Raw genomic sequence first — 16,269 nt, 5'->3', positions numbered from 1 at the left:
GCTTCCGCCGAGATTATAACTCTCTTTCCAGCAGAAATGTTATACCGAACTCGCTTTTAGGGTTAAAAGAAAAACAATATTATCCGTTATCGTTACCAAACTCCACTGTTCTATGCAGCTGATGAATTTTTTCTGTACCTGATCAGTTTTAGAACTTGATGTTTAAAAAACTTTGGGTCCAACGCCAAAATTAAATAATTAGTAGATCATGCGTACTGCCCCTCTCATGTCGAAGAGCGCCCTATACTATACCGGAGTTCAAAAAAACTGGAAGCGGCAAACAGGTCTTTTGGAGCAGGCAAAAAAATTGTTTCTTAAACTTTTTTTGTAACTTTCCTTCGTTTTCCACACTTTTGTCTCAGATAAAAGTCCATTTGAAATTCCGTTTGATTATTTTTTTTTATTTTGTGTACATAAAAGTATTTTTAAATAAAATTTGATAATAAATAATAGCTCGCACCAAAAACTATGCACTTACTTATTTACAAGAATATTTAAAAATATGTTCAGTCCTTGTGTAAATTTTTAAAGTACAACTAAAATTCCAAGTTTTTCATTTTTTCTTGCACTTTCATTCTTCTCCAGTCTTCCTCACTTGCTTATATTAAAAACTCCTTAAACTCTATTTTACATTCGCGTGCCTTCCAATACAGCTCCAATTTCGCTTAGCATGGCTCAAAAGAAGAACACCTCGTCTTCATCTTCCACCTCGCCTCTGCTTAAACTCCTTTCAAAGCTCTTCACGCGCCTAAACCACTCAGGATCTGTTGCGCTCACCGCTTCCGGCCGTTCGCTGTTCTTATTCTTATATAAATACTCAGTAATTCCTTGTCCCTTTATGCCATTCACGGTGCACTTCACAAATTGATTGTAGACCTTCGATGCCCATTCGGCACCTACATAACGCACCGTCGATTGCTGTTCCTCGATCTGCACGAAGTACTTCGCCTTAGCGGTTTTCACAATGAAATTCTTATTACGCGGTGGAGTGCCCTTCTCGCCATAAGTGTAGAGCTCAAAGTTACAGCTCGTTATTGGTTCGTAAACGCCTTTCGTCGTGCACACATAGCCGACTTTGAGCGATGAGAGGAAGAAGGATGGTTGGCTGAGATTGCCCACAACCATGCTCGTGCCATCGGCAAGGAAAATCGCCACATAAACGTAACGATTGATGTGCTCTAGACAACGTTCGGTGCCGAAACTGTGATCGCGAAAACCGCTCAGCTGCAGCTGAGTGCCACGTCCAGCCAAATGCAGCTCACCCACCAGCTGGCCGCTTTGCTCGTAATGTATGCGCTTTTCAACCATTTGCGGCACATTCTTGAGCAGATTATAGAAAGCGTCATTCCAAGCCTCGCGTGCCACCGAATCTGCTATAACGGCAGAGCTCAAATCGCGATTGTAGTGAAAGAATGGTGCATGCGTTGTGAATTGCAGGTTTAGCTGCACTGGCAAACGCTTACGCTCATCCGATGCTGGACGTAGCTCGCCTTCGTAGCGTACGCGCCATTGACGCATCGATTCTTCGGGGTAAATATGGAAGCCGCAACCTTTGAACTCATCGTTCTCCTCTGTGCCATCTGTCGTGAAGTGCAGCATGTCGGGCAATTTGGGTGTGCAGTACAAGCCTTGCTCGGGTAGATAGAGATAGAGACAGGCCTTCAGCACACCACGCCGGCGGCGCTCCAAGGACACAAATACCTTCTCACCCTGCTCATTGGCGCCCATGAAGGAGACTACATCGTAGCTTTGTGGATTATCGCCTAGCGTTTGTGGACGATCGATTTGCGACAGAAATATGGGCGATTTCAGTTCGTCCTTTGTGTGATAAACGCGATGTCGTAGACGCTTTACCAGCAGCAGTGCAATGACATACTTGAGTTGATAGAAGAGTCCCTTCGAGGGGTAAATACCGAAGATTAGTTTTGATTTCAAGCGCAGCACCACAAAGATCAGCGCCAGGAAGAGCAGCAGCGCGGCAATACCGCCAAAGACAGTGGCGAATAAAAACATATCTGTTGTATGCGTAAAATAATTATCGCGCGCGGTTCGCCTTGTAAACTCCTGCGTACTAAATACTTTAGCGTTTGTTTATCAAATTTCCGTGCTATCCGTAACGCGTTCGTATCGATCGGCCCAATTCAAGCGACTGGTACTCGTGACAATCACCGCCTCGCTAAAGTGCGGTAAAAGTTAAGCGTAGCTGCTAACCGCCAGCAGCTGGGAAAACAACAAGCGGCTCGTTTACAATGTGCCGACTTGTTGCTCGGAGGTGTGTTAAGCAGCGCCGCAATGCTGCCCCACCAACAACGCCCATCTGACCGCACGACCACCAGCGGTTGAAAATTTCCGAGAGATATTGAAAAGCATTTGCTAGCGGAACTATGTTTTTTTTTACTTTATTTTTGTGATTATTTATTTAAGTATTTCGTTTCTGTTTTGTTTGAATTTTAATCGGGCACGCTGCCGCTCCGCCTATTGCTGAAGCTGCCAGCTGTGGGCTTTTTGCCTACATTCTCCGACGTTGGCTGGGCGATGTTAATCTTATCGAATTCGCATTCGCTGCCTTCATTTCTATTGATCGATTGACTTTATTTAGTATTTATTTATTAGCTGCCGTTCTCGAAGTGCTTTGATGAGATTAGATTCTGATTTGAAGCAGTCTTGGCACATATAGATTATATTCTAGAGACCGACGAAACTCTATCTAATTTGCGAGTGGTATATTAGACGCAAACTGACACTGTAGGAAAATTTGCGCTCAATTACGTTTTTGGTTGCAAATAAAGAGTACAAATCAGAGCAGATTTCTTCCCTAAGATTAGGCCAGAAGGCCCTCAAATGAGACGAAAATATCAAGCCATAGGTCGATTATAATGAAACTTCGTATAGAGCGGCTTTTGAGGTCGCTGAATTCTTTTATAAAGCTAATTTTTCAAAATTCAAAAAAAATGTAAATTCAAAAATCAAAGTTTTCCTATATGGCGTCTCCAAATAATTATCCAATTTTAATTAAACTTCGTGTAATGGTTTTTTGGAGGCTTCGATTACGAATCTAAAGTTAGTTCTTCCATCTGATAAAGGATGGCATGAACAATATCTTTTTTATTGTTCGTGATCTCATGTTTCTCATTGTATTGTTTTTTTGTTTTTTGTTTTTACTTTGCTTTATTTATTGAAACTTTCGTTTATAAGAAACTAGCAATAAGTTCTCGCATGTACTAGAGTACACGGAGGAGGTCTCCAGTGAATAAATAGACGGATTTCCAACCTCCGATTCTTCTTAGCTGGGAGTCGGAAAGGCTTGTTTTCTAGCCTTACTTAAAGCTCCGTTATTCCTCATGTCGATTGTCTATTGAGTGTGATAGATGCGAATGGAGGGAGCAGAAACGTACGAGTTTTCAGTCTCCGATTTTTCATCGCTGGGAGCCGAAAAGGCCTAGTTTCTAGTCTGCCTTAAAGCTTCCATTGTCACACACGACGATTGTGTGTGCATACCTATATATTTTTTTACGTGATGGAAATGGATGAAGGGAGCGAGCCGGAAAGGTCTAATTTTCACTCTCCCTTAAAACTTCCTTTGCCTCTCACGACGATGAGACCATACTGGAAGCCGGAATGGCACATATTCCGTTGCCTTCGTGGACGGACCTTCATGCGAGATAAGATAATTCAGATAGTGCAGACTTGAAGATTTCTTTTTTCTCAATCGTGTGTGACCTTCATTTAGAAGTTGATTTCGGACTAGTTTATTAGGATTGTGTTCAGTGGCCCTGTGGAACTCCAGCACCTATTCTACAATGCCGAGAGAAAAACTCTTTTTGCTTTGCAACAAATTCTCTATTTGGGATGTAGTTTTGTAGCGGGAGATGTACATTCGTAGGCAGTAAACTAGTAATTTTGTGAATTAGGCCTTATCGAATGCTTGTACTACGTCTAAGAATAGTGCTGCACCGTACTGTTTTTTCTCAAAGGACCTTCATATGTTTTCCCTATGTTTGCTCTAAATCCAAATTGCTGCTGAGGAATAATATTGTTTTCATGAATAAAGGGCATTATTTTCTGCAAGAGCATTTTTTTGAATGGCTTCAAAAGTATAGAGAATTGCCCGGTATGAGAATGCTTGGCTTAAGCCTCTCTCTGGTTTGTTTATAAAAGCAGCCCGCAACCCAGTCTAATTTGTTGTATATCCAGAACTCTTTTCGAAGCGCAGGCATGGAGTTCGTGTTGTGTGCTAGTAGTTGTTGGTTTCGGACCTTTACAATTTGCGGTTTTGTAATCATCATCGTTAGCAAGCGACGAGATTTCACGGTATAAAGTTTAACAAGCGCTTTATGCATTTCTGCCGAAGAAAAATTATGAGTTCAGCAAAACTCTAATCACCATGAAATTATACCTATTATTTTTTTTATATTTTAATCCCATTTTTTCTTCCTCCAAAGGTCGAAGAAAAGTTTATTCTTAGAGAAAAAGTGCACAACCTTTTTCTTAGTGCGTTAACCAAAGGAAATGTACAAAAACAAAACCAAACCCAGGAAAAGCACAGCTCAAAAACTTTGAAATTTTCATAAAGAAAAAGAAAATTACGAAAACGAAGGAGCACATAAAAAAACGCTCGATTCGCATCATTTTGAGCAAAAGGACATTTGACAAATCTGCCTACTACTATTAAGTCACGCCTCTTCCATGAAGGCTAAGCGCATAACTGTTAACACTTCAGGGGTTGCCGTACACAAAACTGCACAAAACCAGCGATTGTTGTTGCAACAATACCAGCACCAGCAGTGGCGGGTTAATTAACACGTGCCCAGACGATAAACGGCAAGGCGATAAGGGCAAATAAAAATTAATAATTGAAAGGATAAAGTGGCTGAGTGCACAAAAATATGGGGGGAAAAGTGAAAGAGCTGGAAAAAAGGCAATCGGCTTAAAAAAGCATTGCAGACGCAATGAAATACTGAAAATCTAACATAATTTGTATGGCATGATAAAGGGAAAGAGAGTTCATATGAAGCTGGAGTGTGGACGAGGATAAATTGTGTGCAAGGCCAATGTGCAGTCACTTAAAGTCGCTTTGCCACTTGTGAAGGCGTATTCGAAAACAATGATAGCACTGCGGCCTGGGATTAGGCATTGGTGGGTGTGAATTTGTTGATGATGATAATAACTTTCAATTTCATAAATGCATACATACATATGTACATTTGTAATAGGACTATGAATAAGTTCGTTTCGGTTTTACAACAGATGGCGTAACTTGATTATTATTCCATCGATCCACATTTCCAAACATTCATTGGAGAGCTACTGTCGTAAGGCACAAACGTCAGTATAAGTTTTTTATTTGAAGCGTAAACAACAATATTTTTACCACACTTGAAAATGTCGAATTTCGTGCCAAATAATGTGTTTTTGCGGGGAATTCTTCTTCATTATTTTAATATGAAGAAAAAAGCAGCCGAAAGTCATCGTATCTTGGTGGAAGTTTATGGTGAGCATGCTCTATCTGAGCGAACGTGCCAGAAGTGGTTTGCACGCTTTAAAAGTGGTGATTTTGGCTTGGAAGACGAAGAACGCGAGGGTGCGCCGCCAAAGTTCATGGATACCGAATTGGAGGAATTGCTCGATCAAGATCCGGCTCAAACGCAAGAAGAGGTTGCAAAAACTTTGGGAGTTGATCAATCAACCATTTCCAAACGTTTAAAAGCCATGGGAATGATCCGAAAGGTAGGCCATTGGGTGCCGTATGAATTGAAGCCAAGAGACGTTGAACGCCGTTTTATGGCATGCGAACAACTGCTTCAACGGCACAAAAGAAAGGGTTTTTTGCATCGAATTGTGACTGGCGATGAAAAGTGGGTCCATTACGACAATCCAAAACGTCGGGCAACGTATGGATACCCTGGCCATGCTTCAACATCGACGTCGGCGCAGAATATTCATGGCCTGAAGGTTATGCTGTGTATCTGGTGGGACCAGCTGGGTGTTGTGTATTATGAGCTACTGAAACCGAATGAAACGATTACGGGGGATGTCTACCGACGATAATTGATGCGTTTGAGCCGAGCACTGCGAGAAAAACGGCCGCAATACGCCGATAGACACGACAAAGTTATTTTGCAACATGACAATGCTCGGCCACATGTTGCACAAGTGGTCAAAACATACTTAGAAACGCTCAAATGGGATGTCCTACCCCACCCGCCGTATAGTCCAGACCTTGCGCCATCCGATTACTATCTCTTCCGATCGATGCAACATGGCCTGGCTGACCAGCACTTCCGTAATTACGATGAAGTCAAAAAATGGATCGATTCGTGGATTGCGGCAAAACCGACCGAATTTTTCACAAAGGGAATCCGTGAATTGCCAGAAAGATGGGAAAAAGTAGTAGTAAGCGATGGACAATATTTTGAATATTAAATTTGTAACCATTTTACGTCAATAAAGTTTCAAATTTCGAAAAAAAACCGCACGAACTTATTCATAGTCCTAATAGATAAAAATGTTTGTATTGCACAAATTAGATAAGGCTCTCAAAGTGCGGGCCACAAATTATTTTTACAAAGAGAGAAACTTATAGTGATAGTAAATAAATATGCACGTTTGAATGAAGTTATTTATGTACATACAGAACTCAAGAACACTTTCTAATTTTTAATCAAAATACCAACTAAAATTTGATAGGGAAGTGAGCTCAACAAAAAAAAAATGTTGGGCGAATTCCGTTTGAGTTCACTTCAGAGATTAAAGTCAGTCAATAACTGCACAATGTGATGAATTTTGTTTTTAGGAAATACACAGAATACAGTAGAAACTTGATTTTTGCAGCACCATTTTTTTTGTTGAAAATTTGTAGCCTCACCACCTTGAGTGAAAACCATAAAGTTACCTTATTCTGGGTCCCGGAACATACGAACTTTGAAGGTAACGAAAAAGCAGATGAACTGGCAAGAGGGGGATTTGCAATGAGGAACGCTCGTGCACCATTAGGTGCAGTCAAGAATATAATTTCCCAAAAATACCTCCGAATCGCGTATTGTAGATGGAAAGACCAGACGAAATGTAAAATTAGCAGAACTTTATGGCCTACCTACAACCTCAAGCAATCGTCGGCATTAATAAGCATGAAAGGGCGGGACTGGTTTTAGGTGTATCGGAGAACAAGCAGCCAAAATGGGTATCCCTCACAATACATACTGTTGCAAACAACCGCAGAAAAAGGAAACAATCTTCCATTTCCTCTGTGAATGCCCTGCCCTATGGAAGGACAGAATGTTAACCCTGGGCCAACCGCTGTTCGAGAGTCTCGAACAACTGTCTGGCTTAGACGTCAACAACCTAATAAGGGCCCCTATTATGAGTTACATTCGATCTTCGATATTCGCTGGTTGTCGAGGATCGAAAATCGAATGTCAATTTGGTATTATGAGCGGTGCAACCCTATCGAAATTTTCGTTGTTTACCGAATTTAGAGTCGAATGCAATTTTGCTTTCGATCGTGTAGCGTATTGTGGGAAAACTTGTTAAAGTGTAAGTTGTTTGCGATTATTTATGGTTTTATAGTAACAAAATATTAAATATATACTAATTTTGTTAATTCTATGCAGGTCGAAAGTCGTGAGTACCAAACAACTATTAGAAAGGCGAATCCACAATTCGCAAAAGGGATTTGCACCAAAGTTCAAGCAGCAAAAAAATGGGAGGAATTTACAACGGAGCTGAATTGCTTGCGACCACCAGTGAGAACGGCAGCAAAATGGATTAAGCTTAATATTGGTTTTGTTTTTTTTGTGATGTTTATAGGAATATATTTTTATTTTCCCTTGGTAGGTATGGGCTGAAATACGTAGAGGAACTGAAATACATGTTTTTTTCGAATGACGAATAATTGAATAAAGAAAATTTATAACAAAAATAAAACAGAAACTGTGACGTAAAGGTTTCTATTTAATACTTTTTAGATTTTTCTATAATATTCTCAAAATTTCATTTCTTATGTTTTCTACTTCTCCGTTATTTGACTCCACTTCAATATCTTCAGCATCATCGTACACAGTGGGTTGAGCAAGTCCTAGCATACCTTCATTACCAATACTCAATTGGTACGATCCCTGAGCACAAAATCGCAGAACTGTGGCTAGCTTTAACATATTTGGAATGGATTTGGCTCGGGTGCACTGCTGCAACTGGTTTTCTGTACTGGACAGTAGGTTCATAAACGCCTCTTTAGATTATCTAAAGTTCTACAATATAAAAATCTGTAAGGAAATTTCTGTAATATTAAGTACGTCAACACATTTTGAAAGCTCTAAATTTACTCAGTGGAAGCCATTTCTAGGTGGTAGGATGCGTCCCTCAACTGTTTCCTACTTCTAGCTAGTTCACTAATCTTTCATCATAGGATGAATCGTCGAACCACAACTCCGTTGTACTCATTTTCACAAAAAATACTTTTTTTAACTTTTAAAAATGTTGTTAGCAAAGAATTTCAACACAATCGGTTTTTCTTTTATTTTGATTTGCTGTATCAGCTGAGAAAAATTATCTATTATAAATGCGTCGAGCGATCGAAATTCACAATAGTCCTATTCTTCAACGAATGAGCACCATAATACCAAATGAAAATTCGTTCGATCAGTACTTTCGACTACAGTCGAAGATCGAATGTTGCTCATAATAAGGGCCAAGGTTCTTAAACCGCACAGACTGGATATAGTCATGCTGTAAATAACCGTTAAACAAGTTGGTAACGGGGATGTGGCAACAAAATAGTGCGGAAGCGCCAGTTGGATTCTGGAAAAATCACCACCAGAGTGAAAATGTATGCTGCTTACAATAAAAAAAAGCTGACATTCTGCACAAATTAAATGCTGGAATTCCCATTAATGTATTAACTTAAAACTTTCACGTGCATAGAGCAAGAATAGCTCGTTTTTTTTTTTGCAAAAAAATAACAGTCCACAAAGAAGTTTGTTACCCGATCCGAATCCGGTTCAGATATAAACACTTGTAAAAAATTGGACTATTCGAATGTAACTCGTAGCCGCAGCGGACATTTGTATGTATGTCGGATATGCCTTCAAACTATCTACCAGATTATAATGAAAAACAAAAAAAAATGAATTCTAACAATATTTCTCTTTTCTTTTGCCATTTTAAGTTCTCAAGCTCTTAAAAATACCCTTTATTAAGGTGTTAGGGTTAGCTTAGGTGCTCCTTAGAATAAGAGGGTTCCCTAGTACTACAAGGTGAAGTCCAAAATAAAGAAGACTGGCGTCATAAAAATTACATTTGGCCATGAAAGGAAAACGTTTTGCGTCCGTAGAGGCCATCCAAAAGGCTTGTGCCGCCATCCTGTAGGACATTCCGGACAATGACCAGAAACACTCTTTCGAAAAGCTCTTGGAGCGCGCAAAACACTGTATCGAGGCCAGAGAGGACTATTTTGAATAAATAAACTCGAAGTTATCAAAACAAAGCTCCTGTCGTTTCTAGTTTAGCTCAGTCTTGTTTATTTTGGAGTTCAACTTATAGAGCCCCAAATCCTTCCATTGAAGGTAAACAGAACGGAGTAAGGGTAGGAATCACCCTTTTAAGAATTTTAAAGTTACTTTTGATTTTTATTTCATCTATTATTTAGGTTTTAAAATACATTAAATTCATATTATTTTCAACACTTCCGATAGTTTTCGCATTCATATTTACCACCTTCCCTTAAATTAATTTCTTTTAAGAATAGCACATTTCAGCGGTTAGCGACACGTGTTGCTATTGACAAAGCCAACGAGCACGTGACAAAAAAATTACATTATTTATTATGGCTGTATACGAAAAATTCTTATCCTTAAGAGATGGCAAAAATCACAAAAAATACAGCGCCGTTGTGATAAAAAAACAGATACAGCACCAGCAGTCAGTCAGTTGTCCAGCCGCCGCTCACGCGCACCACTCTCTTCTAGTCCCTTACACGCACTCAATCTCTTCAACAGGCATTTAAGCGCTAATTTGATTTTTATTTGCATCCTGTACACATATAATATATACATATATACATACATATGTGTATGTCCTTTTATTAATCCGTTTAGTGGCACAATTATGGCGAAGATGCGGCGTCGACAGGCGGCAGCAGTCATGCGGGAGAGCGAGGCTTCAAAATGTTTCTGTATTTATATGTATCACAACAAACAAACAAATAATCGCACGCGTCGCGTTACCGCACCACACTTCTATGTCTCTCTCAGTTGTCTAACTTCATTTTCCACCCTTCAGCCGTTTCTATTAGCACTGCATAGCTGACTGTTGGCCTGTGATAAGGATTAGTGGCAGATTCCCAGGCGGACAGCACAAAATGTGCGCATGTATGTATGTAAAGGTACATACATACCTATATGTAATTGTGTGTAAATCTATATTTGACAGTGATCTCTTGAGTGACAATGAATTTCTGATGTGCGGTTTGGCACACATACATACATACAAGCATATGAAATTTCTAGGCTGCCATAGGTGGTGAATTCGTTGCGTAAGCGGGTTTAATAGGTAACTGATATAACTGATTAGATGGTTGTTCACAAGTATAAGAAAGCTCCCTTGGAGAATTCAAAGTTCGTCCATTATGTTAAGAAAAAATATAATATTCGTAAAGAAAATTCTAAATTTTCTTTTAAAACTCTTGAATAAAAAAAAACAGTCCATGAATTTCCATTAAGTGATTTTTTCATAAAAAAATTAATTTCATAAATATCATAAACTCGTAATGAAAAATACTAAATTTTCATTTAAGACTCTTGAGCAACTTTAATAAAATAATTTTTTAATAGGACTATGAATAAGTTCGTGCGGTTTTTTTCGAAATTTGAAACTTTATTGACGTAAAATGGTTACAAATTTAATATTCAAAATATTGTCCATCGCTTACTACTACTTTTTCCCATCTTTCTGGCAATTCACGGATTCCCTTTGTGAAAAATTCGGTCCGTTTTGCCGCAATCCACGAATCGATCCATTTTTTGACTTCATCGTAATTACGGAAGTGCTGGTCAGCCAGGCCATGTTGCATCGATCGGAAGAGATAGTAATCGGATGGCGCAAGGTCTGGACTATACGGCGGGTGGGGTAGGACATCCCATTTGAGCGTTTCTAAGTATGTTTTGACCACTTGTGCAACATGTGGCCGAGCATTGTCATGTTGCAAAATAACTTTGTCGTGTCTATCGGCGTATTGCGGCCGTTTTTCTCGCAGTGCTCGGCTCAAACGCATCAATTGTCGTCGGTAGACATCCCCCGTAATCGTTTCATTCGGTTTCAGTAGCTCATAATACACAACACCCAGCTGGTCCCACCAGATACACAGCATAACCTTCAGGCCATGAATATTCTGCGCCGACGTCGATGTTGAAGCATGGCCAGGGTATCCATACGTTGCCCGACGTTTTGGATTGTCGTAATGGACCCACTTTTCATCGCCAGTCACAATTCGATGCAAAAAACCCTTTCTTTTGTGCCGTTGAAGCAGTTGTTCGCATGCCATAAAACGGCGTTCAACGTCTCTTGGCTTCAATTCATACGGCACCCAATGGCCTACCTTTCGGATCATTCCCATGGCTTTTAAACGTTTGGAAATGGTTGATTGATCAACTCCCAAAGTTTTTGCAACCTCTTCTTGCGTTTGAGCCGGATCTTGATCGAGCAATTCCTCCAATTCGGTATCCATGAACTTTGGCGGCGCACCCTCGCGTTCTTCGTCTTCCAAGCCAAAATCAGCACTTTTAAAGCGTGCAAACCACTTCTGGCACGTTCGCTCAGATAGAGCATGCTCACCATAAACTTCCACCAAGATACGATGACTTTCGGCTGCTTTTTTCTTCATATTAAAATAATGAAGAAGAATTCCCCGCAAAAACACATTATTTGGCACGAAATTCGACATTTTCAAGTGTGGTAAAAATATTGTTGTTTACGCTTCAAATAAAAAACTTATACTGACGTTTGTGCCTTACGACAGTAGCTCTCCAATGAATGTTTGGAAATGTGGATCGATGGAATAATAATCAAGTTACGCCATCTGTTGTAAAACCGCACGAACTTATTCATAGTCCTATTATAAAAACACAGTAAAAAAATGTCCATTAAGCGATATTTTCATAAAATAAATAAATTTCAATTTTTAATTTTCAATTAAATTTTTGCTCGAATATTCGCGCGCACGGATGGATGGACAGACATGTCTAAATCGACGCTTCATATCATTCTGAGCTTTTTAGTATTCAAATGTATGTACATATATCTAACTTGGTTTCTTTATGCTTTGTGTAATGTTATGTTATGTTATTATTCGGCTCTGAGCGAATTTGACAGAATCAGCTGATGGACTGACGCCACTTGGGATGTGTTTACAAAAATAACTGAGATTGTGTTGGTGATATACGGAAAAAATTAACGAATGACACTTCGTTACCGTCTGCACAACGACTGATTGGACGAGTGTGCGAAGACATGTAAAATAATCGTGTAGAATTCGATTACCGAATCTACCAACTGACGTGGCAGCTGAAGTTCCCCTCACAATTTGCTTTTTCACCACAGTTATAGGGCAAACCTTGTAAATCTATCAACCTTGATATAAATATATAAAAAGACGTACAAAATATTCCTTCAATACAATAATGCTTCCTATGTGTCGCAACAATAACAATAACAACATCAACACTACTTCATTAATAGGGGTAGTTTTTCTTCACGCTGCCATTTTGGCTGCCTTGTTGGTATTTTTCAGTATTAAATATTTTAGCGCCACCCATAAAAGGGGTGTGGTTTTCCATCACACATTAAAACAAATAGAGTTATTTTTGGCACTGAATTTTTGCTTAGATTTCGCTTCAAAATACACACCAAAATGTCTACTTCACATTTCGCATTTGCTACTGAAGCCGAAAGGGCTTGTGCGCCGATTACTAACAAGCGATAAAACTGTTAATCAAGTGTTACATAATATTTGGAATATTTTAAATGGTTTGGGTAGCTGCTGGGGAGGCAGGCGAGCACATCACCAGAGCGTCTAATCAAAATGACGCCAACAACGGCCTCAATACTGTTAATGGCGTAAGAAGCTGCAAGCTTGAAAATGGCTCACCAAAAACCAATACCGAGTGCAGATCAGCTTCACCGAAGACTGGCGCTAGCAATGCAGCAGAAGTTGGACCTGCTGTGCTGCCTAGTTGCTTGCACAGTTGTGCAACAAATGGCAATCCACCAGCATTGGTGCGACTACCAATTGCGAATGCAGCCTGCTTGCATCCCAAGATTGAGTCGATATCCGACGGTGATCTATCGGATTTTTCACTCAACGATACTGAAGAGGATGAGGAAGAATTTCGCAGCTGCGTGCTCTCGAACGGCAGTCAGGGTGATGGTGAGCATACGTTACGAGTGGAATCGCACAAAAGCTAACTTTTCCATCTCTCAACATACATCAACACTGTGTTTCCATTTATAAAATTAATACTTTTTTATCTACCTTTTCTATACAGCTTCACGTTCTCAGTCTACTTCCCCAACCAACATGAACATACTCCAGCCACCGCGTCAGACCAACTCTCCGCCGAATAGCAGCAATATTTTGAAGAATGGCCAACCAGTGCGGAAAGTTTTCACCAACACACGCGAACGTTGGCGTCAGCAAAATGTCTCTGGCGCTTTTGCCGAGCTGCGCAAGCTGGTGCCCACACATCCGCCAGACAAGAAGCTCTCCAAAAATGAAATACTTCGCATGGCCATTAAATATATCAAACTCCTAACAGGTGTTTTGGATTGGCAAAAGCAGCAAGAGGCACACCAGCTGCAGCAACAGCAACAACAGCAGTCGAACGGTGGTGGCAATTGTCGCGAAGGTCTTGACAACAGTGAGCTAAACAACAACGACAAGCATAGAGTAAATGGACATCATGCATCAACCGATGCCATGTCACCACTGCACCAGTTGCCCATCAAACAATTCCAGGTGAAGTGCGAGCGTGATGATGTCGCTTTGGTGGCTGCTTCACCGCGGAACAATAGTCTGCTGATGATTGCGCCCAGTACATTGGTCAGGGGCCCTATTAAAATGGATTTGCCTGCTACCAGCAAGAAGTTGTTTATTGGGAGGCCCCCACGGATATTTAGTACAGCCCGGTTTGCTAAACGGAAGTCGAATTCGAGTAATAAATCAACTGTCGAAAATGTTAATATTAAGAAAAGAAAGGAGAACTAAGTTGGAGGAGATGTTGCATTAAAAAGCATAACAGTTGTACAATTCGCAATTAATTTACTTTGTACGCTTTGTTCTGAGAGACATCTAATAGAAACTTAAATTTAAAAAATATTGTCAAATATTCATTTAATTTACAACCTTTGTGCTTGGATCGACTGAATTGTCACAGTTTAGCAGTTAAGCGAATAATAAAAAAAAAGAAAATATTTGTGTGTAATTTTCAAGTGGATCTGTCTCGGATCAACTGGTTGGTGGCGTCTGCCCAGATCTACTGGACTTTCACAGTTTATGCAGTTAAGCGAATCAAAAAAAAAAAAAAATGTGTATAATTTTCTAGTGGATCTGTATCGGATCAGCTCGTTGGTTGCGTCTGGCCGAGCGACGCCACGAAAAAGCTTCTCATAAAAAACATATGCGTCTTTCGGAAGCGGATTAAAACTACATTAGTTGAAAAATTTCAATATTTAAATATCTAAATCTCACAAAATTAAGTGCCAAAATATGTCTGTTCGCAAATAAATACACACAGAATCCACCGATTTGCATGGAGTTATTCCATTATATTTTGCGTCCAATTTGTCCTGGAATGGTTTTCTTTGTTATAAATTGAAAAAACTTGCAAAGGAGGCGTGTACATAAGCCAAAAATGTTAAAAAATCATAAAATTAAGTTCAAACTGCAAAAAATAAAAAAAAATTCAAATGATTAAGTTCTGTTTTTTTTTACTATATTATAAAACTTCGAAATGTTTACTCTCACGCTGCATTAATCAAATTTATCAGTTTTTGTCTATTCCTTTTAAAATTTTAAAAACATAAGAAACATTTTTTTTAATTGCTGGAAAGTCCAGGAAAAAGGAAAATGTAGACTCTCTATATCTTGTTTTGTTATTGATTTGCTATTAAGTTACGCACTGCTCCTTGTAAAAAAACTTGTGACGTTTATGGGCAGAGGTGGCTCAATATTCTACAAGTACCGCTCTTCCTCTTTCATAATTGTTGAGCCATATTCTCAACGGCAGAGAAGCGCATGCCGGGTATTTGTTAGGGCATACCTACATAAATTCAAGAAGTAGGCTGGCCTAAAGACCTTTCATAGAAGTATGCGTCGACTTATTGTTTCCTGAGGCTATGAACGGCGATTTTCGTCGAAAAATACCTTATATCCTGATAGGTCGTAGATCGTGTAATGAGATGAGGTACGCCACACATAACTTGCATATAAATCGTTTATCCATGGGCAGGCACGCTACACAGAAGTTGTGCCATATTGAAATAATAATTCTTTTGGTGGGGCTCCTAAGTATATACCGGGTGCTCCATCCAGCGTTTAGAATTTGAACTTACGATTTTTTTTTTTATTTCGACAACGAAAAATGACATCAGTAATGGTTACATATTTACAAAATGCGTAGATTTTCGCTCGAACAATATTTGGAAATGCTTCTATACAAATTGAATATCGAAAATCGAACAAACAGCCAAAACGGAGATGTACATACATTTGGGCTACTGGGAGCTGCGATGTTACTCCAATATACTAAATTTTGTAGGGCGCCGTTGAAGGTGAATGGTACGTGAACTATGAAGAAGTCATTCAAGAGTTCAGACATGAAGTGCGGAAGCCACGAAAACTTGATAACACAGATCAGTATCGGCTATTGGCTTTGGTAATCTGAAGACCATTTTTTACTTTTATACAATTGTGGGAATAAATGGAATGGATAGAATGGTTTAAATTAAACCTATGTAGGTTTTGTTAAGTTGGTGGCGAAGATCTTCCTTAGTAATTTTAATAGAGTGATGCATTCGATCTTAACAAATTTATGTATTTCGGACTTCTCCGCCAATTAGTGATGAGTATGTTAAGGGAAGGTTAGGTGCGGCAGCGTTTTTACCAATGCAAGTGCTGAAAGAGCCAGCGTCGAGTTGTACATGGAAAATGTATACCCACAGCCGCTCTCGGAGACCAACATAATACTATCGAATCTCTGTCCGTCCAGCAGCTAGATCAAC

The 16,269-nt window shown here is 39.6% G+C and overlaps 2 protein-coding genes across 2 annotated transcripts; one reads left to right on the top strand and one right to left on the bottom strand.

The window, feature by feature from the left end:
- Positions 1 to 390: 390 nt before the first annotated feature.
- LOC128856747 (uncharacterized) lies at positions 391 to 2,253 on the bottom strand. The gene has a single exon (XM_054092063.1). The coding sequence runs from the start codon at positions 2,011 to 2,013 to the stop codon at positions 676 to 678; it is 1,338 nt and encodes a 445-aa protein (XP_053948038.1). The 5' UTR covers positions 2,014 to 2,253; the 3' UTR covers positions 391 to 675.
- A 10,761-nt stretch (positions 2,254 to 13,014) lies between these two features.
- On the top strand, positions 13,015 to 14,431 carry LOC128857717 (uncharacterized). The gene is made up of 2 exons (XM_054093460.1): positions 13,015 to 13,417; positions 13,536 to 14,431. The coding sequence occupies exons 1-2, from the start codon at positions 13,015 to 13,017 to the stop codon at positions 14,252 to 14,254; spliced, it is 1,122 nt and encodes a 373-aa protein (XP_053949435.1). The 3' UTR covers positions 14,255 to 14,431.
- The last annotated feature ends 1,838 nt before the right edge of the window (positions 14,432 to 16,269 follow it).

This window comes from Anastrepha ludens, chromosome 3, assembly GCF_028408465.1.
Source record: "Anastrepha ludens isolate Willacy chromosome 3, idAnaLude1.1, whole genome shotgun sequence".
In the NCBI taxonomy this organism is placed as follows: Eukaryota; Metazoa; Arthropoda; class Insecta; order Diptera; family Tephritidae; genus Anastrepha; species Anastrepha ludens.
Note: the sequence above shows the minus strand (reverse complement) of the source record. Positions and strands in the feature narration are given on the sequence as shown.